This window comes from Lycorma delicatula, chromosome 2 (assembly GCF_047948215.1).
Source record: "Lycorma delicatula isolate Av1 chromosome 2, ASM4794821v1, whole genome shotgun sequence".
Classification (NCBI taxonomy): domain Eukaryota; kingdom Metazoa; phylum Arthropoda; class Insecta; order Hemiptera; family Fulgoridae; genus Lycorma; species Lycorma delicatula.
In genome coordinates this window covers 91,208,861-91,235,492 of record NC_134456.1, presented here as the reverse complement: position 1 = coordinate 91,235,492, position 26,632 = coordinate 91,208,861, and the positions used below count along the sequence as shown (strand labels likewise).

Sequence of the window (26,632 nt, the reverse complement as noted above, 5' to 3'; positions counted from 1 at the left end):
ACTTTGTAAATCAGCCTTGTGGTTTTCCTATAATAGAGAGTAGAAAACTGTCATAACTTATTTAGTTGTCTCTTTGTTCACATCTAGATAAGTTAATGAATGTTTCTAAGTCAGAAAGCATGTGTGTGCTTAAGTATAGAGTTGAAACATGAGAAACGCTTCACCTTTAACTAAATTTTGCCTAATTAATATTAAAATACAGTAAAACTTTGTTCATTAAATACATTCCTAATTTGAAAATTACATCGATTAAATATAAAAAGTGATTTTTATCGATCGAAAAAAAAATTTAATTTTTATTATTTTTTTAAAAAATATATCTTGTCCTGTATATATCTTTCTATGATAAAACAGTTAATAGTAAGTAGTTAAATGTTTTTTTAATTAAATTTATTCACAGGTCTAGTGGCAGTCTTAGTACGCCCAGCGCTTAATGAAATTTATCTCTTGAGTGCATCTTATGTAATTTTGGGAACATTCCTAATTCTGCAACTTGCATTGGCTTTGAACACAGCATTAAGTCCACCAGTCTGGGCTAGTATATTTTTCGTCTACGTTACTTACGCATTACTTCCGATACGTCTACAAGAGGCAATAATTGCGGGGTCATTGCTTGCAATCGTTCAACTAGGTTGTACTGCTCAGCATTCAACTGACTATTCATGGAGAGAGGTATGTAATTATGCATCAAAATACGATAAATTTTGAATATTCTGTTAACTTTTATAAAAATCTTACTATTTACTGTTTTTCAACTTTAAATATCCTTACCGTAACTATCAGTCATACATTTGCATTTTTAAGTAAATGTTTTTAAATTAAATATCAGCATTATGGTATTATTAAGTATAGCACTTATTAATAAATAAAATTTAAATATATTTAATAACATTTTTCAGAAATGAAAATATTAGATTGTAATTTACCTTTACATGAATACCACTGAAATCTTGTGAACAATAAAAACTTAGTAAAAGGTACTTGATCAGATTGAACTTATCCAAATCCCCAGATAAATGAATAAATACCAACTTTAATATCCTAGTTTTCATTTAATATTAATTTATTTTGTAACTAAATTATCATATTTTAAAGATTTCAATTAAAACACTTCATTATTTTTCCTCACATTAATTTTGCTCAATTCGTTTCTGGAAATAACTAAGCAAATGCATGATCCAGTCTTTGATAACACATTGATTTTTCACCAAAACATTGATTTTTTTTATAATTAAATTGGGTATATTGCACTTAGAGAAGCATTTAAAAAAAACACAGAGAGAGAGAGAGAGAGAGAGAGAGAGGACACACACACACACACACACACACACACACACTTTAGTTTTGTTTTAATCTTCTATACATTTAACTTTACAAAATACAATATGTGCTGTTGTTATGTTTGATACAGATTGGATCATAAATCATTTACATATAATCTAAACTTTGAAGTTCAGATTATTAATTGAACTACTGATGTTTTATAAATTATAATTTTTTTATTTAGCGGTTATCAGCCAATCGAATTTGATAAATATTTAACATTATAGAAGTATTCTACCAAAGATTAAATTATTTTATATTACAGTCGTATTAATTAATTATTAAAAAAAAAATGTTTCTACTTAAAAGGAAATGGAAGTAGGAAAAAAGTGTATTTCTTTTCAGTTTAAAAAAGATGTAGATAACAGAAGGAAAGAGGTTTTACCTTCCATAATCAAGATAAAAAAGTAATTTTCTTTTCAAGAGATTTAACTTATTAATCAGGAGTATTTTATCTGAATAGATTAAAGTTTGATAAGTCACGTCTCAGCTTTATCAAATTGCCTTGCACACCATTTTCAGTAAACATGATTATAATTTATAAAACTTTTATTTTTTACTGTACTCTATTAATCTATTTCTTTCCATAGTAATTTTTATAAAAAATGTAATAAATTTTATTTCAATATTGTCAATTTAAACATTCTGATTTTTTAAATTCATTCCATCTACTGTTTTTTAATTGATGAACAACACCTTTCTTCAATGTATTTAATTTTATTTAAAATTATTATTAATATAAAATCTGTGAATTTTTAAAAAATAAGAGAATGAGTAAAATTTTGTTTGTTAGGGAAAGAAATATCACTTATCAGCAGGATTGCAGTAATCTATAATAATAATTTTGCCATTCGCTTCATTTAATTACTTCATTAACTATTCAGTAAGCTCTGGCAGTTAAGATTACAGTAGGTAAAGTGAATTTATTAATCGTATGAACATTTAGTATTTCATATATAACTAGTCATTTTTCATTTTACTTTTTCTTTAAATGTTGATATAATCATCAGAAAATATCTTTAAAGTTCAGCATATTAAATTTAGCTCAAGTTTTCATGCCTTTTTATATTCCTATAATGTTAGAGCTTTCCAAATTTAATAAATATTTGATGTTAATATTTTCAAAAAATGTTACGAAATAAATTTCATAAGATTTTCTGTTGCTTCTGCAACCACTTTCAGTAGTATTTGGTGCTGCTGTTCGCACCCTTGTACTGGCTTACATGCATGTATTGGTGCCAGTTTATTGAGTTATGCAAACATACCTTTATTAAGAATTTTTTCAAAAAGCGGTTGATTTAAGTTGCGTCTGTTTACTTAGTATTTCCTCGTGTGTTGTCTACTTAAACATTCTATTTTGATTGAATGTGCCAAGATATGATTCTTTATTTGTGTAAGTGAAGTGATAAGTGATATATTATTTGAATAATGAGCAGATGATAATTCTAAAAGTACATTTTTTTTTAAAGTTGAATGAATTGAGTTGTAATTAGAATATTTATTATTACTTTTCTGTAAATTTTTAAACTGTTTTTATAGATAATTTTTTTTTACAGGCATATTTAGTTTTCAGTCACTGAAGATGACCACAAGAGCGACTAAAAACAATTTTATATAAGCTTTGAAAATTATATTTTTATTAAATTTTGTTCAGTTTGTAATTTAAAATATTTATACTGTTAAATAATTTCCACGGATAGCTAGCTGTATGGAAAAAACAATAAGATAAGAAAATAATAAATTCTTAACATTAATTATCTTATAAGCAACAATGTCTCTTTTTCAAACAAAAATAAGTTTATTCTAACTAACGTGAGTTTTAATTAAAAATCAAGGCTTTAATGAAGATAATATAAGAACCAAAATATTCCAACTGTGAGTCTATTTTGGGTATTTCATTTATTAATATCAATATTGATAAAATCAATAGAATAGAGCTGATTCTATAATTAAATAATTTATTATTGCTTTTGAGTACGTGAATATTTTTATAAGATAGAGCATTTTTAAAGTCCCTATGTAGACCTAATTCAAACATTATATCTAATTGTAATTGTATTGGAGAGTAATTGTAAATATAAAATCGGTGTTATAATAATAGTAATGAATCCTCATACGGTTTTCATAATAAGGAAGCTTTAAAATAATTTATACTTGTTCAATAAATTCCTAGTTATACTGCATTATATTTTTGATCTCCGTGGTGAAGTAGTAGTGTCTCAGCCTTTTATCTGGAGATCCTGGGTTCAATTCCTAAACAGGAATGGCATTTCCATAGCTACAGAGTGACTGTATTAGACGTAAGCCTGTTGTTGCTTTGAAAGATGAGTAAATACAAAAATTATTTGTATGATATAAATCTTCTTTTCACTTTTCTTATTTTTATAATAATCATTAAAGTTAGTAAAAAAATGTAAGGTGGAGAAAAAAATACAATTGGTTATGGAGTTACTGAAAGTGTTTGGGTGTAGTTGATGTTTTTAGAGAACTATATTATGGAAAGTCAAAGTTAAAGAAATAAATATAGTAGGCACACTAAAAGGAAATGAACATGTTTTCTGAAAAACTAGTTTCAATTAAAAAATGAAAACAGGAAGACACTGAGAAATTTATGAGGAAGATTTTTCTGTGAGGATGTAAAACTGATTATGTTTGTGAAATATTAATAATAAACTTGTTTTTCTCTGATTATCAAAATTATTTATTATTCTATCTTTAAATTCATTATCTTCTAATATATTCCGTCCACCAGTATATTATAATTTCCAGATGATTAAATTGCCTGTCATTTATTGTCATTCCTTTTATACAATAAACTGCAAAAACAGCTTCTAATTTACACGTTTTATTTTCCTGCCTATTTAATCCCACTCAGTTTATTTTTGTTTTCCTTTTAGTGAAATATGGATTTTCAATTTCTTCTTTTATTTATTTATTTATTTTTGAGTTAATATGATTCTAAGGTTTTTAGATGCATTGTTCCCTCTTGAGAATTGTATTCTTAAGTGAGAACTTGTTTTAAGGTACTCATTGACTTCCAATTACATGATTTGTGTAAACTTCTCTGATTATTTCCTTAAATCCCTGCGTACCTGACTGACATATACTAAGATAAGTATTATTGCATTAAAAACATAAACTATACTTGTGTTTTGAGTCTATTAGTTTATGCCAGCTTTTAATTTTAATGACCGATATAAATATATCGGTCATTATTCTCTTAAATAAGAGAAAAATTAAAATAATATAAATTACAATCAATTTCTTCTTTTTTTTTTATCTGCCAATTGACTAGTTAGATGTTCTTCATTCCTTTCTGTTTTGTGATAAATGTTTAAATCCCTTCATTGTACTATTTGTTGGGGTATATCTTCAATTATCTGTTTCAAAAATGGGTATTTGAATGTTTGTCCTCCTCTACAGTTTTTATTTTCTACAAAACTTGTATTAGCAGTTTAATTAAAACCTAACATTTGAATATACAGAGTCATCGAAAGAGGTTTCAGCAATTTAAAAATATTTTGTAATAATTCACCAACTCAATTTTTTACATACCTTAGAATATTTTAATATGAGCTCCATTGATCACTTGATGATGCTTCTCAAAGGCTGTTTGGCAGTGTGTCAGCGAGTCTGTATTTGGATGGGAGGCCAGTGTATAAGGTATGTTTAGGTGCAAAAGTACCTCGGGGTGTTACTTGATGAGAAACTGCAATTTAAGAAGCACCTACAATACATTGCAAAGAAGCCATGTAGTGCCTTCTTTGGTATTCGACGCATGGTCAATCCTGATTGGGTCTTAATTTTAAGACCATGAGCATCCTGTGTAAAGGCGTGGGCAAATCTATTATGCTATATGTGACAATTCTTTGGATGAGTAGGCTAAAGAATAAAAACTATCAGGACATATTATTAAGGGCTCAACGCCTAATACTGTTAATGGTAGCAGGTGGTTATTGTACTATTTCATGGAATGCAATCTTGATGATTGCAAGCATGAAACCGACTTGACTGCGTCTGAGAAGCAGAACGGTATGTTGCTAAGAAGTCCGGTGAGTTGACTTCGGATAAACTTTGAGAAATAGAACATGGCAATGCCTTGTGGCAGGCCAGATGGGATGAGACAGAGGGTAGGTGTTGTATGCATGATCTCTTTCCAAATGTTGTTGGATTGCGACACGCCTCTTGGGTAAACCCTAATAAATATGTAACACAATTTCTTTCTGGCCACGGTGCTTTTAGGAACATACTGCAAAAATTCGGCTTGGGATGGGTCAGCAGTGTGGACAATTGGATGACAACTACCATATTCTTTATGAATCCTCGAAGTACGAGTTAATGCGCATGGAGAACATTTGTCGGCTTGGTCTTATCGGGTTGGCATTAGATATCCATGTAAACTGGAGAATCCAGGCCAAATGCGCAATAATGGAGAATTTTATAGTGTACTTAGCAAAAGAAAGGATTGCTGAGGGGATCTAGAGCCCTGCTTGGATTTCTCTTGTATTATGTTTTTGTTGATTTTTTTTTTTATAATTATGTTTTTGTCCTTTGTTCAGTTTTGTTTCAATGTTACTGTGTTGTTATTCTTCCACGTAATATTTTTATGTTTCGTGTTATGCATTGAACTCAATTTTACCTTCTATGGGTAGGTAGTACCAGTTCCTTTGTTTAGTTAAGTCCTTTCAGTTTTACTTAAAACTCAATAAGATGTGTTTTGTTTTGAGTTCATTAAATAGAAGTACACCAATGGGAATGTCACTCATGGCATTCGCATGCCATGAGTTTTCCCCTACGGTACCATGGATGTACAAGAAAGTAACAATGCTATAATGTTTGAACAAGATGGTGTGTCTCCACACTTTAGCCTTGGTGCTCTCAAATAAACATTTCCTAATTGTTGGATTGTTGGACCGGTCCTGTACTTTGGTCTCCAAGAAACCCAGATTTGACATTCCAAAATTTTTTTCTATGGGGATATGTAAAAACATTGTCTACAGTGAAAAATCAGGGATGTATAACATCTAAGACAACAGATCACCGCGCTGCTATTGGCACAGTTACGCCTGCGATAATCCAGTGGCCCTGGGCAGAAGTCAATCATCTGATTAATGTTTGCAGAATGACTTACGGAGCTCAGATTGAAACATTCAAGGAAAACAAAAAAAAACTTTTAAGTTGGTGAATTTTTAAAAAAATACTCGTTTGATTATCTCTAGTAGTGTCTAAGATACAATTTTTTTAAATCGCTGTAACCTTTTTCAATCAATCATAAAGCTACTTCATCTCTTCTTGAAATTCTGCCACAAATTTACCCCTCTTCTACTTGTCTTAACCTGTACATTTTTAACTTTATCAACATACCTAAGTTTTAATACTTTCAGTTCACCACACTTCCCATACCTTCTGCAACATCACATTTTAAAAGTCTCTTTATCTTCTTTTGTTTTTACTACTGACTATGTTTCATATCATAAATCTATTTTACACTCTTCACAAATATTTTTCTATATCCTTGCTCATATCAGTCTGCTTTTGATGTATGCCTTGCAAGGTCAATCATTTGCAATTTTATTATCTAAATAACAAAACTCTGCTACTGGTATTGTGTTTTATTATCTTACTCCTTTCTGTCGTATTTCATTTACCATATTTTAATTTTTTTTCTGTGTAAGCTGAATGTTGTTCGAGATTCATGCCACTTACCCACCTCAAAATAAGTTTTGGTTTCTGCCAAAAGAGCAATGTCATTAGTAAATCTTAACATCTTTTTTCTTTGGCTAGTTATTCCATTCTCAGTTTTCCTTCAATTCTTGTATTACTTCCTTTTTCTACAAGTTGGAAAGCAATGGTGGACAGTTCTTTTCTAACACCTCTGGAAATCAGGCTTGCAATTGCCAATTGATTTTCGTTTAGATTAAAAATATTTTTTTCCCCTCAATTTAAGTCAATTTTTTTCTAAATACTTTCTTTAAATCCACATAGGTTGGTTTTTATTTTATTTTAGCCTTCATTTTAAAATTAGTCTTAAGGTCATGATAGTGTTATGTCCATACTCTTTTTGAAAACAAACTGGCATTCATCTAATAGTTACAGATCTATCTACTATGGCTAGCTATTTGCTCTTTCTTCTCTATGTAATAAGTTTTCCCCATCTGCATCTCTAACATCAGTACATTTTGGCCTTACTTTATCAAATTTTTCTATATGCTACATGTACTTTATAATAGATTTATACAATGTTTTAATTCTTCCTCTTTTGAATTTTTTTATACTTTCTGCATTCATTAGTCACTTTGAATATATTTCGTTTTGTAATAAAACACCTTAATGCTAACACCTTTAAGATTTTCTACCTTTTGTTAACTTTCTAATAAGGTTTCTTTTTTCTGCTTTAATTATTTGATTTTTTATCTTTCATTGTTAACCAAATATATTTTTTAGTAACTTCTTGACCTACAAAAACTTCTTAGTTTAAGGCCAAAAGGATTCTTCAAAATATACATATTTTTCGTATTACTACAAACTATTACTTATTACATACAGTAAACTAAAAGCAACATCCACCTTAATGTAGATCATGGTTTCCATCAAAGCTGTGCTCTTGTATTATTATAACAAAGAAATAAATCAATAAAGAACCCTTTCTTGGATTCATTAAAAATATCATGACCTGTCAACTATTAAAAATGCTTTTTTTTTCTTTTTTTTATCAACTACATTTTACTTGTATTGTGATAAATCTTGGCTGTTCTTCATAGTAATTCCATTGGGTTGTTTAAGTAAATATATATTTGTTTTAATAATTCTTTTTAAAATTGGAAATTACATGATAAATTAGTACTGTAACCATAATTAGGTCAAGGAGTAATTAATATTTATTGTCCAGATAGCATCAGTTGGATTAACACTGGCATGTACTAATGTTGCGGGTGCTATGACACATTATCCAAGTGAGCAGTCTAAAAGGCAGGCATTTCTTGAAACACGCCAATGCATTGAAGCACGACTAACTCGCCAAAGAGAAAATCAGAAACAGGTATGAAAAAAATTTCTTACTATATATAAGACACAATCATTACCCATTAATTTTTGGCAATTTATTCCTTAGTTCTTGTATAATTATGCTTCCATAGGTTTATAAAATAGTTATTAATGGTAGACTATGAATGAGCTAATGAATAACATATAGTATTTTTATAATTATGTAATTTATATTTAATAAACAAACAAAAATTGTGTACTTTTTCCAATTACTTACTTGCTTACTTTTGGGCAATAATAATTATCTGACAAAAAATACCAAAAACAAAAAAAGAATAATAATAATATTTGGGAATATATTTTATCTTTTCATTCAATAAAACTTATTTTGTGAACTATTTTAATGTACAATAATGTTGTTTAATTAGATTAATCCAAAATATTGTATTGTGTTGTATAATAATGGATTGTAAATGTACATAATTAGAAAGTTTATAAACTTTGTAGGATTGTAACACATAACTTTCTACTATTACTTAATGCTTACTCAAGTCAGCTCCGATGAAGTTACATTCTCATACATATATTCTAAAGTCTGTAGTAAGACCTTGCATAAAATCATTACTACAACCATATCATTTACTAATTTACTTTAGCTTTATAGATCTACTCGCAAATAGTTCGGTTTCAGTAATATAATTACAGTATTAACTGTTATGGTACCTTATGTTATTCACTGTATAACAAATATTTCTTATATTATATTTAGCTACAATTTTTTTTACACAATAGATAAGTCACTCTCTTTAAGCATTTGACTTCCAAGAATGTTTTGATAGTAGAATTATTATTTAAAAAGAAATGTTACAAATCGTATAAAAAGTATTTTAAAAACCACACACATTTATATGCAGTAAAATCGCGCTAATCCGGACTTAATAGTACCGCTCTTAGGATTACCCGGAGAATATTACACGCATCGACGAAGTTTAGTTTATGGTTGCAATATTTGAATAATTAATCAAAAACCTTCTCAGTTTAGTATACGTAACAGTAAATAGCATGGAATTAAAGAATGTAGATACTAAAATTACTGCAGTTAATTAAAAATTTTTACTTACGTAATTAGTAAGTTATACGTATAAAGTTGAGGCTTATGGATGGATCTTCAGTTGAATAACACAAACCACAAAGAACATTAAACATAGAAAACATAAAACAAAAATTTCAAACATTACATCCCGCATACAATATTATTCAATAATACTTACTGTATTACAATAAAACATCAATTGAAAAAATCACGAATATTTTTCCGCTTTAAATTTTAAACGCGCTTTCGGGCTGCGCGATCTTATAAACACCTTATTGTTAAAAGTTCGTTAGACGACGTATCTTCTTGACGAAATAGATAATAAATCGCCCCATCTCCACATATTCAGAATGATTTGTGCAATTTACGTGTAGTACAATTTTTTCATCTGAGCTGTCATTTGGCTAACTTGCGAGGACGACGCCAGACAAGCCTTCGCAATCTCATCTTCGTTCAAAATTTCATTGCCAGTGTTATCGCATATTTTTTATTTATTGATTGATTTTATTTAATTTAATTTATTTTTTTACTGAGAATTAAAGTTTTTAATTTCAATAACGGTCCTAAGATTGGAACCCCTTGTTCATGTTCCTGATAAAACCATATATACAAAGCTTCATCCGAATGCTGGTGTTCAGATTGTTTTATTGTAGCTCTACTTCCCAAAGAGTTTTTAGCAAACATTTTCGCACAAAAGTTTTCAATGGTTTAACTATTTTTTCCAAACGGAAACTGTTTACTTCACAACTACTAATTCAAGGGTTATGTTTTTTAAACTTTTCCCTTTGTAAACACGGTTAAGTGCATGCATTTTTTTCTTGCCATTTTTTGTTCCAGAAATACAAAACACGCACGCAAGAAATGTGATAAAAATGAAAAATCAGATTTTACTGAAATCTAATATTGTTGTAAACCAGTGTACGAATAAATATAAATATGAAATGTTTATTTTGGCTAATGACCCACAGAAAACAGAATAGTCAATAGAATAGCATAATGTATTATAGGAATGTCACATACGCCCAATCGTAAACAAAAGTAATAGTTATCTTATTGGCACCTTAAAAAATCTACTCCTTTTGCTTCAAATGTATAATTTCAAAAACTTATTTACTATTCACAAAAATCGTATCGGTCGCATCACCGGGGTCCATATTAACGCGATTTTACTGTAATACCTAAAGATAATTTACAAATTAATATGATTTATAAAAATTGTTTCTTACATCACTATACCACAAAATCTGAAATTATTATTAAAAATATTTGTCATTAACACTTTTTTGAAACCCAACTCTCTGCTGATGGCTAGTCAAGTTTTTTCAAATTTATAAAAATTCAAATATATTAAAAATATTTAAATATATTTCAAGCATGTTGATGCTTCATTTTTCATTTTAAAAACAAGATAATTTTAAATTATTTACAAATATATAATAATTGTTGAATATAATCTGTTTTAGTTTCTTTAATAATTTATCTCTAATAATAATAAAAATAATATTATAATAATATTGTAATAAAAGTAAATGTTTATAAAATTTCATTCTTGATCCTTTATCTGTATATTAGGATTTATTTGTCCTAAACACAAGCAATCATGTAATCAACGATTACATGATTGTAATTCGCTTGTGTCAGCAAATCAGCAAAGTTTTATGGTAAATCATTTTATAAGAATAAACTGAACCAAAAATCACATTACACCCCCAGCAATGATTTCTGTAATAGTAAGTTACCTTTCTATGTTAATTATAATGGATAAATTAGCATCCCACACTCAATGCTCATCAGTAAAATTGTTCAGCTACTTTTAAACTTATAAATCCTCGAGTAAAAATTTGTACTTAAAACAAATATAAAACTACTCAAATATCAAAGTTATTCTGGTGGTTTTACAATGAGTCAAACTAAAAATATTAGCCTAACTACTAAATAAAAGTGTTCTTTTTGAACAATATTTTGCAAGATCTAGTCATTTTTAACTAAGTGATAGAATATATTTTTAAATAAATTGGTGAATAACCATTTTTAATTGACAGAAATGCCAGTTTATTATTTTAAAAACATTTTTTCTCTCATCTTAGAACAGCACTCATACACATTTTAGTTGAGAAACATGATGTAAATAGAATTATATGTAAAAAAAAATGTTTTTATAGTGTGATCATTTTATCATGCACTATGTGCATTACTTGAACAGTCTCCAAGGAAAAGTTTGCATAGATTAACATCACAGATATGAGTATCATATGGGAGTGCACAGAAGGCCAAAAATAAATTAGGTCTACATGCATACGGAATACATTGTGTATAGGAAGTGAAACTTTCAGACACTGTTAAAAGAGTAAGATAATACAGGGTTTATCAACCATCTGGAAAGTAATGGGAAGGGCATACTGGATAATGTGTTTTTTACCAATGAAGTATATTTTCTCGTTAGCATAGTCAGAACAACAATTATTGATCAACCCAAAATCCACACATCTTCCATGAATTGCTGCTGCACTCGCAGAAATTAGAAGTTTGGTGTGTGACTTTAAGACAAATAATGGGCCCCTCTCTTTTTGTTTATAAAACTTGACAGTCTGGCGTACCAGGATATAACTATGCAATGTTTAGCTATTTTCCAACCTAATGAATGCCATTGTTACCTGCAACAAGGCAGGGCAATGTGCCATACATCCAATAACACCATGGAATCTTTGGAAGAAATTTTTGGTGATCACATGATCTCAAAAGGTCTGTGTTCCCTCATTCCCCTGACTTATTGTCAACAGACCTCTCTCTCTGGGGTTTTTTGAAAGGACAGTATATCAAACAATCCCATTTACTCTACAAGACCTGGTACAAGCCATTACTGCAGAGATTAATTCCATTACTCTTGATGTCGTATGAAGTGTCTCAAAAAATAGTGCTAAGAGTTCAGACTTGCTCTTAGGAAAATGGGGGACATTTCCAACACTTGCGTTAAGACATTACCAGTTGTGCATAACTACATTCTATGAATTAAATCAAATGTGAATATTTCTCTCTGTATTATAATCTGTAGTGGAATTATAGTGTATAGTATCATGGTGTGCATGATATAATGATTGCGCTGGAAAATCATGGAAATGATTTACCTTCCAAAATAAATCCAAGACCAGCTAATGTAAACGTCAGAATGCTGAATGTGACAATTAACTAACCAGCCAATTGGTATTGTCAAAAAATATTTGTATTTCAAATAATTTATGCAGCTTTTGAATGTAAATGAAAATATCTTCAGACATTGAACAACATTACATGTATATTGTCAGATTATGAATAATGAAGATAAATAAAAATATTAACTATATATGATCTGAAAATAGAAATTTACAGGATTCAATATCTCTTTGCAATTTTGATCTAACTGCTAATAAATAATGGCCAATTTAGGGTAATATTCCAAAACTGTGTGTGGCAATCCACCAGTTTGTTGTCAGTGCTTGAAAATAAGCTGTGATAAAAATTAAATTAAATAAAATAGATTGAGATTAAGATTTTTATTTAATTTAATAAGATTTTTATTAGATTTTTAAAAAAATACTAATTTTATCAGAATCAAGAACTGTCTGATCTGTGCATGAACTATTTAATGACATTTAAAATATTTGCCTGTAAGTGCAAGCATTTTCTGAATTAGGAGTTATGAAAATTAGATATAGAAACAAACTTTGCATTGAACCAAACTTCAGATTTAATCACTCCTAATAAATGTAGCAATAATAGCAGAATGAAAATAACATCATCCCAGCCATTAATTACAATATGTGATTAAACATTTATTGTTATGTTATTTAACTGCAGTTTTGGGCACCTGTATAATATTTTTTTCTTACAAACTTTAGATAATGTCTCTTGTTAATACTGTTACCCTAATTATAATCTTAGTAAGATATTTGTAAAAGAATATCAGTTATTGCAAAGTATGACTGTAGATATATACAATTTTAGCAGATTATAAGAAATAAACTATTTTTACATTTTGGTTGCAAAAAACTGAAGTTTGGGAACTGTTAATCTAGAGAATTATAACTGGTTTTTATATAACTTTTCATAAAACTGACCTGAAGATGTGAATATAGTACAATAAAAACTCATTCAATAAAAATAAACAGTACATCAGTTTTAATGGTTCAAATTAATTAATGATATTTAGTAAATCAAAAGTTGTAAATGAATATGTCCAGGTCTGTGTGTGCATGCACATGTTTGTGGGAGGGGCTAGTGTGTGTGTGTGTGTGTGTGTGTGTGTGTTTTGAGCAATTTCATTACCTAACCTCACATGAATTTATGTAATTAACACCTGTATTATTTTTTCAGGAAAGATTATTACTCTCTGTTCTACCACGACATGTTGCTATGGAGATGAAAGCTGATATAGCTGGAAAACCACAAGATTCAATGTTTCACAAGATATATATTCAGAAACATGAAAATGTCAGGTACAATTTATAAATGTAAATTACTATACAAGATTTTATGAATTCCATAAAAATCATACATTTAAAAAATTATATCATTATAGCACACAGAGTTTTGTCTGTTAAAGGCATTTGCTTATGTATGAAAATATCCAAAAAACATTATAATATTATTTCTTAAATAGTACTTTAAACTAACTTAATCAATTTTTAACTTTATGCTATTCTAAATGTCTCCCCATATTTGGAGCATTATTGAATCTGGGCACACAGGTATTCCTCATTTTGGAGTGAGTTATGACCTCATCCATTGTAGCTTATTGCATTCCTGGATCAACGGACCAAAATATTAATTTGGTCTGTTGGGTCTAATCCAACAATTAAATGGTAACTGAGAGAAATTATTGAGGTATTAAAATAAGTAGCAATTGTGTTAAAATATAACTGGTTTGGCTTGATGTAAAATTGACAATTTCTGTATGTGAAGTCAAATAATAACTGTCTGCATTATCCTAATAATTCATTTTATTATTTTACCATCATGTGTACTACTTCCCTGATTATCCAGAAATAATACCTTTAATGTAATCACATAATTTGAAATTCAGGATGCAAAAGAATTCTTTACAGTGAGAAAATTACAATTAGATGTGTCTTATTTTACATTTCTGATTATACTAGCCATATGCGTACAAGTTGTAAGCATGCATACAACATGATGCACAGTCAACAAAGATTATTCATTTCAGTCATTCCACAGAAAATGTTTGCTTGCCCTTAAATTTAAGAATTTAGTAATTTTTAACCTTAATAAATTAAAACATAACTCAACACTTTTTGCAAAAAAATATAAACAGTTGCTCTTTTTTACCCATTACTGAAAATGTCATTATTAAAGAAAATATATTATGCTACATTTATTATTAATGAAATATATATTCTTCTTGCAATTTTGTTATCAGGTTTTCTTTCCCCTTTCCTGTTTTACCAGTGATGACAGATTGTCAGTAAACCTTTTCTAACCCATCTTACTGACTCCTTCACATTTCTGTGATATCACTCCTTTCCTCCACCGTCGTCTCTCTCATAGATTATTATTATTATTATTCTGTAACATTATTTAATATCTTAGTATATTTTCAAATAATGCAATAGTAATGGTACAAGACTCCACATCATCTTCCCAAAAATAGAGCAAAGTTTGGATTCTATTAACAATATCTATATATTGTTCTACATTAATAAAGATCTTTATCATTTTATCTGTTAAGTTTTTCCCTTTATAAAGTTGTACTATCTTCATGTTTAGCTATGTTTTCATAAATATTATCATCAGCTTGTTGTCCAAGCCTTAAAAAAAATAAACTTTAATTCACTTGCTTCAGACTCAGATAGTTATTAAAAAAAAGAGATTGATTATAAACAATTGTACAGATGTATCTTATTAAAAATGTATCAAGTTTCCTGTCATTGTTTAGTTTGGCCTATTTTATTTTTTATTGAAAATTGTTTCTTGAAACCTTTTAGAATTAAGATACGACTCTGGACTTAGTTATAATAATAATAATAATTTTTGACCATGCTTTTGGAGTTCTTGTATTAAATTTATAATAATATAAAAAGAACATGTAACTTGTTTTTGAAATAAACATCATTTTTCAAAGATGTGATTTTTTAAAATAAAATAACCTCATGTTTTATATAAACAAATTGAGTTCTTTTGTAAGCTGTCATATTTTCTAACACCATGTGTGACAGTGGGAGGATGTTTTTGCTTTTCTTTGTGATTAATTTACAAATAAAAAAGTTAAAAAGACAGTGCTTTTTTTATACTTCAATGTGTAACTGCTAGCACGAAATGACTTGATAATCAAAGTGTAAAAAAATGTTTAAATTAATCAGTAACATAATGAATAATGTTTAACTAACATAATACAGAGTATCAAATAATAAGATTGTGCTACAGTTAAAAAGAAATACCAGGGGCATGTTGTACTGAATTTAATTAGTATTCAACTTTTATAAGTATCTGTCATGGTAAAACTTAAAGAAACTTTTATCGCAGTAAGAATTTATTCTACATTTTTATCATGGAATTTTTAGTTTATTAAATACACTACTTCTTCACTCATACTGGGATTTATCTTCAATGGAAAGATTTTTCTATTGGTAAACAGAATATTTATATACACGATTGCAGAGAGTTTTGGATAGTAAGAAATTGTTTGAGCCAAATCCTACTTGATTAGGTCAATCAGTAAATTGTGATATGGTTATATACTTTTTAATATTATTTTGATCTATATTTGTAATTTCAATATTTTATCAAGAACACATATTTATTGTTAGTCTTATTTTCAAGATAGGTATTTTTATATTCAATATAAAAAATATATTTTCACATAATAAATATAAAAACAACATTAACGATGAAAGATATTTAAAAGTTAGTGAAAATGTTTTATACTACATGATTAGAAGCAAATCACAACACTCCACAGAAAGTTTTAAGCGAGAATTTAAATTCAGCCAATAGAAGAACATTGTTTAAGGAGTAATGGAGAAATGAAAAAGGATTATGAAGGATTCGTGAAATTCATCATTACAATGTATGAAAATACTGCACAAAATTTTTAGGGATAAATAATTTCTTAAGACCTGTTGCCATAAAAATTCTCTGATTCTATATATTATATATATATATATCAACAATTTTGGATGAGTATTATTAAAAAAACAATAGTTAATATCCATTGTGATTATTGATATAGACAACAAATTATACTTTCTGTTCTCTTATTGGTTTTACATTATAATCTCATAATTTTTATTTCAGGCCAAATATGATGTACTAATTCAAAATAGTTTTGGTTAGGTATATTAAACCCTTCATTGCTCAAGTAAACCATAAACCTGAAATTGATGATTACCACTTATCTTATATATTAACAGTTATTGTTAGAATAAAAGCTGTTTGATGCTATCAATGAAACATTCGTAGGCAATCTTTATATCAGAAATTCCCACTGCCATTTTAAGGAAAAAGTAGCATTTCTTTCAAGGTATACTAAAAAAAGAGAGAAGTAATTTGTTTCTTGTTGTTTTCTTCACTGAACTAACATGAGCATTTTAAGTCTATTGAATTGCAAATATTGATCCTATTCATGAAATATTGTGTTCTGTTAACTTTATTAGTAAACATAACTCTTCAAAAAAGGTATTCTGATAAGTCCCATTGAATCTTCAAGATTTTTAGATGCATCAACATTATAAGAATGACTAAGAAAAGTTGTTTAAAATAATACTTATTTTTGTCAAGAAAGAAAAAACTGTAACTTAAACAAAATTCTAGTATAATATTTATAGTTCATTAATTGCAGTCAATTTTATGTATTGGTCTTTTAAAGCAATCTTTTCATTATTTTTTTTTTTTTGGTAGCATTCTGTTTGCTGACATTTGTGGATTTACGAGTCTTTCAGACCAATGTACTGCACAAGAACTAGTCCGTCTTCTCAATGAACTTTTTGCAAGGTAACTGATGATGAATTCATGATTCTTACCTAGAGAACTGAATTCATTAGTTGTTTTTGAGATTTATTGATTTATCTGATATTTTATGGACATCACAATATTTTATACTAAATTATGTATAACTTTTAACTTATTGATGCAGAATCTATTCAGCATGCTACATTTCTGTCACTACACTCACACCAGTTGAACTGGCAAGGAAGGAGTAGCCGGCTCAGCTTGGTGGGGTGGTGACCACCAAGTGAGCTTTTTCTACCAGTAAGCTTTTTGTCTTCGATGACTTTTAAAAAAAAAATAAATAGACTAGAACTGACATGTACAAGTACATATAATGAGTAAATCTTTATTTTCAATAATAATAAACAAATAAATTAAATAATGATTGTTTGCTAAATATATTTATCTAACAAATCATTCTTCATTTTCAAAACAAATTTTAATTTAGATGTATTATGAACAATATAATTTTTATATACTTTCAATAAAGGCCCTTTATGACTATAATATCAATTACAGCTCTATATCTATTTATGACCTCCTCTTTGTGCTGTATTTAACATTTAGATATTGTTGAGCACAAAAACTTGGTGTTGTTACAATTTAGCTCAGGCGTGGCTAACAGTTGTTGCCTCCGGGCCAAATTGGAAAGAAAACTTTTTTCACAGGCCGAACAAAATATTAAAATTAAAAAATGTTAAATACAAAAATGATTAATTTAAGTAAACAAAATTTTACTAAGGAATTTGTTGTACTTTTATTTAGATTTATTAAAGAAAATTTTGTTCACAAGTATAAGTTGAGCTGAAGATTACTAAATATTTCTTGGCAAGTTTTTCTAAATTTCCATACTTTCCATTATTCAATTGCTTATAAAAAAACTAATATTGAAAAATTTTTTTGCAGGCTGCGTAAATTCATTATGCGGGCCGGATTGGTCTGCGGGCCATATGTTGGCCATGCCTGATTTAGCTAATAATATTTTTGGATCTGTAGTTTAGATACAATCTTCTTAAAAGAAAACTTATAACTATACATTTGTTTTCTCCACTTAGTCAGTAATATTATGAAATTCAATTTTCCAGCAAAAATTAAAAAAAAGTACTCTGATATTAAATATCTGTAACTGATAACAAAATTGTTATCAACAGTATCATCCGCTTAATATGATCTTAAAAGTTAATTTCTTATATTACGAATCCTGATATCACTAAATTTAAAAAAATTACACTAAATTTATTTATGCTAATCTTGTTCTATATGGGTCAGATTGTAACAAGCCTTGGCTCCAAATTAATATCATCTTCCCATTAAAAAAAAAAATTTCTAATTTGTATTTTTAATTGTCAGTCTCATGAGGTAAGGGTCTGTGATTCTGAGGGTTACAGGATGTTTTAAATAGTTAATTTTAAATAACTTGAGTAGAATTTAAACTTATAACCCTGGGGTAGTAAACTGCTGAGATAATTAATCCCAAGTTGCATTTGCGCGCTAAAAGTAATTGAAAATAAATTTTTTTTAAAAATGCATATCTTGTTTTTAATGACAATTGATTTGTATATATATGTAACCATAAATAATCAGTATTTCATATATAGATGTATACGTTTTTTTTTTCATATTTTGTGTAAGATACTGTATTTTCCATTTTTAGCATCTAAACAATAGTCCAGCTTTTGTCAGATATGAAATAAATTAGGTGTGACTGATTCAACTTTCTCTGCGGTTTTTGCTTTCAATTCTTTAATATCATTTATATGAAAATTATACCTTATTTGTTTTATGTAAGGTCAGAAGTTAAAAACATAAGTTAAAGCATGAGTTCCAATGGTTATAGTGTCCCAAACCTATCTCTTTCTACTCAGAGCTTTAGAAATGTCATACTAACAAATTTATAAAAACGTATTACCAGAATATAGAGGAGTGTTATCTTTTTGAAATATAACATTTTTACTGATTTTTGGGTTCTACATATGGTCGCAAGACTTCTAGGTCGTTATGTGGTCACAGAAAGTTCCGGAGAGAAAAGTGTATATATTACCCCAGAATGTGTGAAGACATTGCATGTTCAATTTGGGTATGTCATATTCATGTTCAAAATACAAGTCGTTTATTAACCCGCGTTCTGAAGTTGAATCAGTAAACAAGGCCAAAGGTGTAGGCCTCAATAGTAAACACTATTTCATTTAAAATTTTTTTATCATTGTCTGTCCCACTGAGACTACAGCAAAAGTATGTATTTTGGTATTGTGACCTGGACAGAGTGTATCTAGAGAATGGATTATTGTATCCTGTAAAACATAGACTTTTTCAAAACTTTGTGATTTCTTAAGGATTTGTTCTTGAGGATAGATCCATATAAATTTTTTTGAACTCCTTATGTAGCTCTTCCACACAGCATCAACTGATTAAGCACTAATAGCTGACTTGCCAGAACAATTTGCATTTAGTGAGGAATACCATTTACATATTATTTTGAATTGAAATAAGTTGCTTTTATTTACATATATTTAAGCAAATTTTACTTCAAAAATTGTTAAATGATTTTGTTATTCTTTTATTTAGGTTTGATAGATTAGCTCAAGAACATTGTTGTCTACGAATCAAATTATTAGGAGATTGTTATTATTGTGTATCCGGTTTACCAGAACCACGTCCAGATCATGCACATTGCTGTGTTGAGATGGGACTTGATATGATAGATGCTATAGCGTGAGTTAATTATTTATTTATATAGATCAAAACCTGTATAGCTATTATTTTAAGTTATTTACATACGTAATTAGTAAAAACATCTCATCAAAATACTCCTATAGTCATGTGACATTTCAGTATAAGTTAATGTCTGAAGGGTGTTCAAGGATGCTTGTGAGATCACTAAGAATGATCCCAAAAAATAAGAAGAAAATTTTTAATTTAATCAGTTTAAAATGTTTATTTTTATATAAAAGTACCATATTACTAGATATGTAATGTACATTTTATATTAAATTACTGTTGCAGAGGTTTGTTTTCAGATATGTCTTTCTTCACTACCTTATTTTTTTAAGTCTGGGAACAATCTAGAAATAATTTTTTTGACTTGCTGATTTTACGATTGGAATATTCTGGATTTATTATCTACCACTGTTCATAAATTAAATGGTATTGAAATATTTTCAATAATGGAAAAAACAGAAGGTTCATAAGGTAGAGTAGTATTCTTATTGCTGTAATAAGTTAATTGAGATTATATTTGCTCCTGCTCTAGCAAGAATTATCACTTTGTCTTTTCAGATAGGTATTTAATAATTATAATTGATTTTATTCTTCTTATTCCAGGTTAGTGCGAGAAGTAATGGGTGTGAATGTTAACATGAGGGTTGGTATTCATACTGGAAGAGTCCATTGTGGTGTCCTTGGCCTGAGAAAATGGCAGTTTGATGTATGGTCCAATGATGTTACTCTAGCTAATTATATGGAAAGTGGCGGAATACCTGGGTACAGTTTTCAAAAATTTCTATTTATTATATTAGCTTAAATTATACTTATAAATCTATAATTTGATTATATTTTTAAAGCAGTATCAATTCAGTAATTGTTATGTTAATGAGTTTCGTTGTCAGTTAAAATGGCTAAAAATAAATTATTATTAATGTTTGGTTTGTAAAATTAATTTTCTAGTTGTTAGAATTTTCTGGTATGGTAATCCCTTATTGTTAGTTTTGTCCAGTTGTTTTCATAAATTTAAAAAAGCACATAATATCCTAAAAATTGTTTTTTATGAACAATATCGTATCTGAAAGAAAGTTGAACAGTGTCCAACTGTTGCATGTGAATGTGCTAAAATGTACTAATTGAAACATTTCTTTCTGACTTAAAATACTTATATTTATTAGTAATGTTCTTATTGAGTTCTCAGATCTGAAAGATATTTTGAGAAGTAATTAAATTACATTATGTTATAATTTTTTGGTAAAAAGTATATATATTTTTTTTTATTTCTACACTTTATAAGTGATATTTGTTTTTTGTTTAGACGAGTTCATATCACCAAAGAAACCCTTAAGTGTTTAGATGGAGCATATGAAGTGGAACCTGGAAGAGGTGGTGAAAGAAATTCATATTTAAGGGACCATAACATTGAAACATACTTAATTGTACCTGGAAATAGTGTAAGTTACATAATTAAAGATATTGTTCAGATTAAATATGATAGATTCAATAAAAGGTGTTTAGTAAGATAATACCTTTCTAACCTACCAGTTGGTCAGTAAATAGAGATTTGTTCTGTTATGAGAGATATTCTTGATACAATGCAGGTAAGATTCAAACCCAAGCAAAGATACTTTAATAGAATTAGAAACATCCTGATCTGAATTCTTTGTTCCCAGTGTACCTTGGTTCAGTTAATAGTTCTGTTTTTTATTGTACAAGACCAATCAATATGTATATAGTCTAAACTGAACTAGGAAGCCTGAGCCTCTTCTTGGATGGCTGTTTACTATCTGCAGGGAAAGTAATCTTTTACAGCTATCATATAAGATATCAGCTATCATATAAGATAAAGATAATTATCACCAAGTAATTCTGGACAGGGTTGGTAGTCACTATCTACAAGGACATGAAGTAATCCTTTAGGCAGTTTGTTTATCTTGTTACTACATAGCTCCTCTACAGGTTAATCTATTTTTTTTTTATATCTACGCTTTTCTGTCATTAATAGTGATCCTTATTTCCTCAGAATATTCTGTGAGTTTTGGTTAGACAAACATCCATTGAATTCTTACTTAAGGATTTGAGGACCTGCAAAGTTACTATGTCCCTGGTGTTTGTGATTTGGTAATGATTATGCTTATGTGCCCGTTAATTACCTCTTCTAATCAGTAGCAGTAAAAATGTTAAAATTGGAGCCAAGATGATCATTAGCATCATCTGGATATCCTTATTCAAACATACTTAATCAACAATATTAGTCATCAAACATTTTATGGCATTTATAAACACCGCCCTTAAAAACAAATAAATTTTTAAAACTAAGGGAAAACTATTCTCAAGTGAAGAAATTATTTGAAAACACTTTATGCAAGATATTTGTTAGTGCATAGTTGTTATTTTATATTTTAAGATGAAATGTGTTCAGAAAGCAGATAAAAAATTATTATTATTATACTACACTAACACTTTAATATATTTATATCCAATAATCATTTTTAATAATAACAGTCAATTGACATCCTCTATGATCTTTATGCCTTTGTTCATCCACAACGTTAGGATTACAGGCCTTTTCACTGGATCTATTCCATTATATTTAAGTTCACAATATGCAAAAAGGTCAGCAACTGGGTTGACAGTTACGACCACATCCTCTGCAATACACTCTTTCGATTGCCCTTGGGAGCAATACTTTGAATTTCACAGGGTGTGGCAAGCCAGTGTAAACTGGTGTACAGGATATCAGCCCATGCACTGTGAGACTTCTTGCTCCTATAACAAGAAAAATGGTCTTGAATGTATCAGTTAAAGGGTCTGCAACTGGTGCTGGAATACTGCAGACTCCATCTGAGACTGGGAACAACTACTCCTTGGCTCAGATGTATGGTAAGCAGCAAGTTGGACCACTATGGGTGATGTTCCATAGGTGAAGTTGGGTAATGTTGTGTCTGATATTCAGGTGTCTGTCCCTACAATTTGTGATAGAAAGCAGTTTAAATAGGCAGTGGAAATGAGTGCCTTCCATTACTGCTCCTACTTACAAATTACTCACTTAAGAACAGGATAATACCCCATTATGAGTGGGTATAGTATATATAAGTATCGTAGTATAGAGCTGCATTGCAGAGCAGTCAGAAGCTTTCCTAAACTCTGAGGTAAAACTGTCTAGAACGTCTTGGACCAATGCAGATTCCATTTCACATTTCATAGAATGCTTAAGAGGTGACAGTAGCAGTTAGAATGGAAGTAGTGCAGGAATTTGGGTTGACCTCCAGTCAACATTCGGATAAGAGTATTGCAGAGGAAGTGGTCACAACTATCAACCTAGTGCTGACCTACTTGAGGAGTGTGAGCTTAAATATGGTGGTCACTGATAGAACTATTTATTACGTATATATTTCAGCCAGACTTGGTCTACCAGGTCTAGTATGAATTTAAACCTTCTAATGTTACAATTTAATCTTTAGAATTAGTATAACATGAAAAAATTATTCAGGAGGGATGAAAAGTATGCCTGCTGCCCATAAGCGGAATTGGGGGGGGGGAAATACAATGCCTCACTGTAAATCCTTATACAGGACATACGTACATGCAGTAACCAACATGATTAATACATACTGCAGCCAACATGATCAAAATTAAAATTCAAATAAGTATTTTTATTATAAGCTAAATGAAGTGTCTTCAAACAAGGATCAAAAGAGCTTCCTCTTTTGATCCTTGAAAACACCAAATCTTTAAACTTCTCTTTCAAATTTCTTTGCCCCTTTGATAAAAGAATATTTTTATCTACAAATCAATATGCAGGTTATATTGTCAAATCAAATTGAAATTCATCTGTAAAAAAAAGTGTGTTTGGTTATTTGTTGTTGAATCCTTCACATGATTCTTTTAATATTTCCAGCTCTTTCTTCCAGTTTCATCTTAATTATTTCAAAGGAAATCCTACAATATGTTTGCATATAATTTTGTATTAACTATCAGTACAATATTTTTTCAGCTTTTTAGAAATATCCATTTATTAAAAATGAGTGGGATCAAAATGTAATTGTAATAATATATAAGAATATATTTAATTTCCGATAGGAGAATTAGAGAATTTATTCTTATTCTTTTCACTGTTTTGAATTGCATACTGAATAATCTAACATTTACTCTAAATTCCTGCTTCATTTTCCCACTTCCTACTCCTTTTCTTTTTTTCCAAGTGACTTCCTTCTATTTAGTGTCTGTTGATTTTATTTGTCCCAAAGTTATTCATGTGAATAACCCACTTTATTATGATTTTATGTGTTTCTTCTTCAACCTCCATTATTATTTTCTTACTGTATGTGACATCACATCCTCTGATTGAAAAACACATGGTGTTATTTTCAGAATAGAATTCTAGTTTTATTCCATTTAGTTGCCACAATGTACAGGAACTATGAAATCCGCCCTTAAAATAGCTTCATCCTTTTAGAGGTAGTTTTTTCCTGCATGAAAAAAATCTGATGTGGATACCACATGACTTCCTTGTACGCCTATTAAATTATATATGAACATTTTTTGCTGTACATCATTTAAACTTATTTCATTTGAAAGTGAGATACAATCCTCCGATTCTTTAATAAAGTGGACAGTTACACAACTGCTGAAATTTTAGTTTTATTAACATCAGATACTTATACAATTAATAATAATAAATCAAAACACACATATAATATAATTAAATCTATTTTTCAGTCACTCTATAGTTAACTTTAATGTAGATAAAATTAAACAGAAATTGCAGAATAATTAAATAAAATTAAACAGAAATTAAACTAGAAAATCGAATAATAATATGATTCTAAATAATAATCTTCAATTAATATTAAATAATCAGATGTTTCACCAAATCTGTTACATATACACATAAGTAATAATGCCTATTAAATTAAAAGTAAATAAAATTTTATTTTACTAATAACTTATGATTTTTTCATTTTTTTATTGTTATTTTTGAATAATTATTTATTGTAAAAATTTGTTTACAATCACGAGTTAATAATTATTAATAAATTGATATTTAAATTTAAAAAAAAAGTTAAAAAAAAAGGATGTGAAGTTTGATTTGAACCAATGTGCCTTCCCCTTGTAAGATCCAAATATTTCATTAATTAAAATTATATTTGTCTATAACTCTGGAACCAATGAAAATAAGTACCATTTATGATATATCATTGAAAAGCTCTCAATGAGGGCTTATTACTGCAGTTAAGAAAAAGTCTAACAAATTTTTGGGGATTTGGCTTTTATGGACTTTTTGGTTCAGTTGATTGCAATCAAAAGTGGGGGGGGTGCACAAATAGATGTTACAGCAATCCTAAATCCAAATTTCAACATCCTATGGCTAATCGTTTTTGAGTTATGTGAGATACATAACCTCGCATAACTCAATACGCATGTATGTACATGAGTACATACAGACACCATGCCGAACCTAGTCAAAATGGGCATTTCCGTTGAAATCTGAAGTTTTTCGCGATCACAATACTTCCTTTACTTCATATAAGGAAGTAAAAAACAAGGATGGTCCATAGAATGTCAGTTATTATGTGCTGAATTTTAACTTTATTGTACCTTTTTGCATTTGCCACAAATCAGTTTACACTTCTTTTACCTCTAGGGTTGACTGAGAAAAAATCCTTATCGGTTGCTAATTATCTTTAGAGATTATCTATACCAGGATTCAAGTTTGTAACTCTTCCAATCTTGGTATTATATGTCAATCCATTTTTAAATCAACTCTTTAGGGGTTGTTAAGCAAAATTAATTGCTTATTTTTCCTTAGTACCCCTTTGGAATAAATAAATATGTCAAACCTTAGCATTACTCGTGAAGGGCAAAATTAATGAGTTGTTTAAGATGCCTTTCTCATGTAAATATATAAGTCAGCTTGTACCTCTTTTCAATAAACATAATAAACCTCAACACTGTTTAGACAAGGGAAAAATTTAATGATTTAGCAAAGATGTCTTTCACATGTAAATACATAGATGTGTACCCTTTTCCACCCCTCTTAGCAAAGGGTGGAAGAGATTCCTTCATAACAATAATATACTATCTAAGAAATCTGCCAAGTTTCAAGTCTCACCTCAGCATTATTTTTTGATTTCTGATCAGTTTACCCTTAGGCGTTGTTGATCAAAATAATTTTTTTGAGAATAACAGTACCAAATTTCAGTTTTTTAACTAATAGAATAAAAAAGAAAAATGAATGATGAGAGAGTCAGTGATAGCTTCTTGCTTAAATACAGTATATGTGCAGATAAAGTTATTTTTTTTTTTAGAGAGAGCATGATACATACTCTAAATTAGTAACTATTTATTCTTTATTTTCTGTTTAGCCTCCGGAACCACCGTAAGGTATTACTTCAGAGGATAAATGAGAATGATATGTATGAATGTAAATGAAGTGTAGTCTTGTACAGTCACAGGTCAACCATTCCTGAGATGTGTGGTTAATTGAAACCCAGTTACTAAAGAACACCGGTATCCACAACCTAGTATCCAAATCCATATAAAAGTAGT

The 26,632-nt window shown here is 28.9% G+C and overlaps 1 protein-coding gene across 1 annotated transcript in view; it reads left to right on the top strand.

Moving 5' to 3' along the window:
* The window catches only part of LOC142319904 (adenylate cyclase type 6-like), a 325,853-nt gene that overhangs the window by 257,136 nt on the left and 42,085 nt on the right, over nt 1-26,632 (top strand). The window contains exons 6-13 of the mRNA XM_075357577.1: nt 401-672; nt 8,213-8,362; nt 13,751-13,872; nt 17,291-17,383; nt 19,946-20,092; nt 20,702-20,860; nt 21,399-21,534; nt 25,943-25,959. Of these exons, the coding sequence (XP_075213692.1) occupies nt 401-672; nt 8,213-8,362; nt 13,751-13,872; nt 17,291-17,383; nt 19,946-20,092; nt 20,702-20,860; nt 21,399-21,534; nt 25,943-25,959 (1,096 nt within the window). The remainder of the gene's footprint in view (nt 1-400; nt 673-8,212; nt 8,363-13,750; nt 13,873-17,290; nt 17,384-19,945; nt 20,093-20,701; nt 20,861-21,398; nt 21,535-25,942; nt 25,960-26,632) is intronic.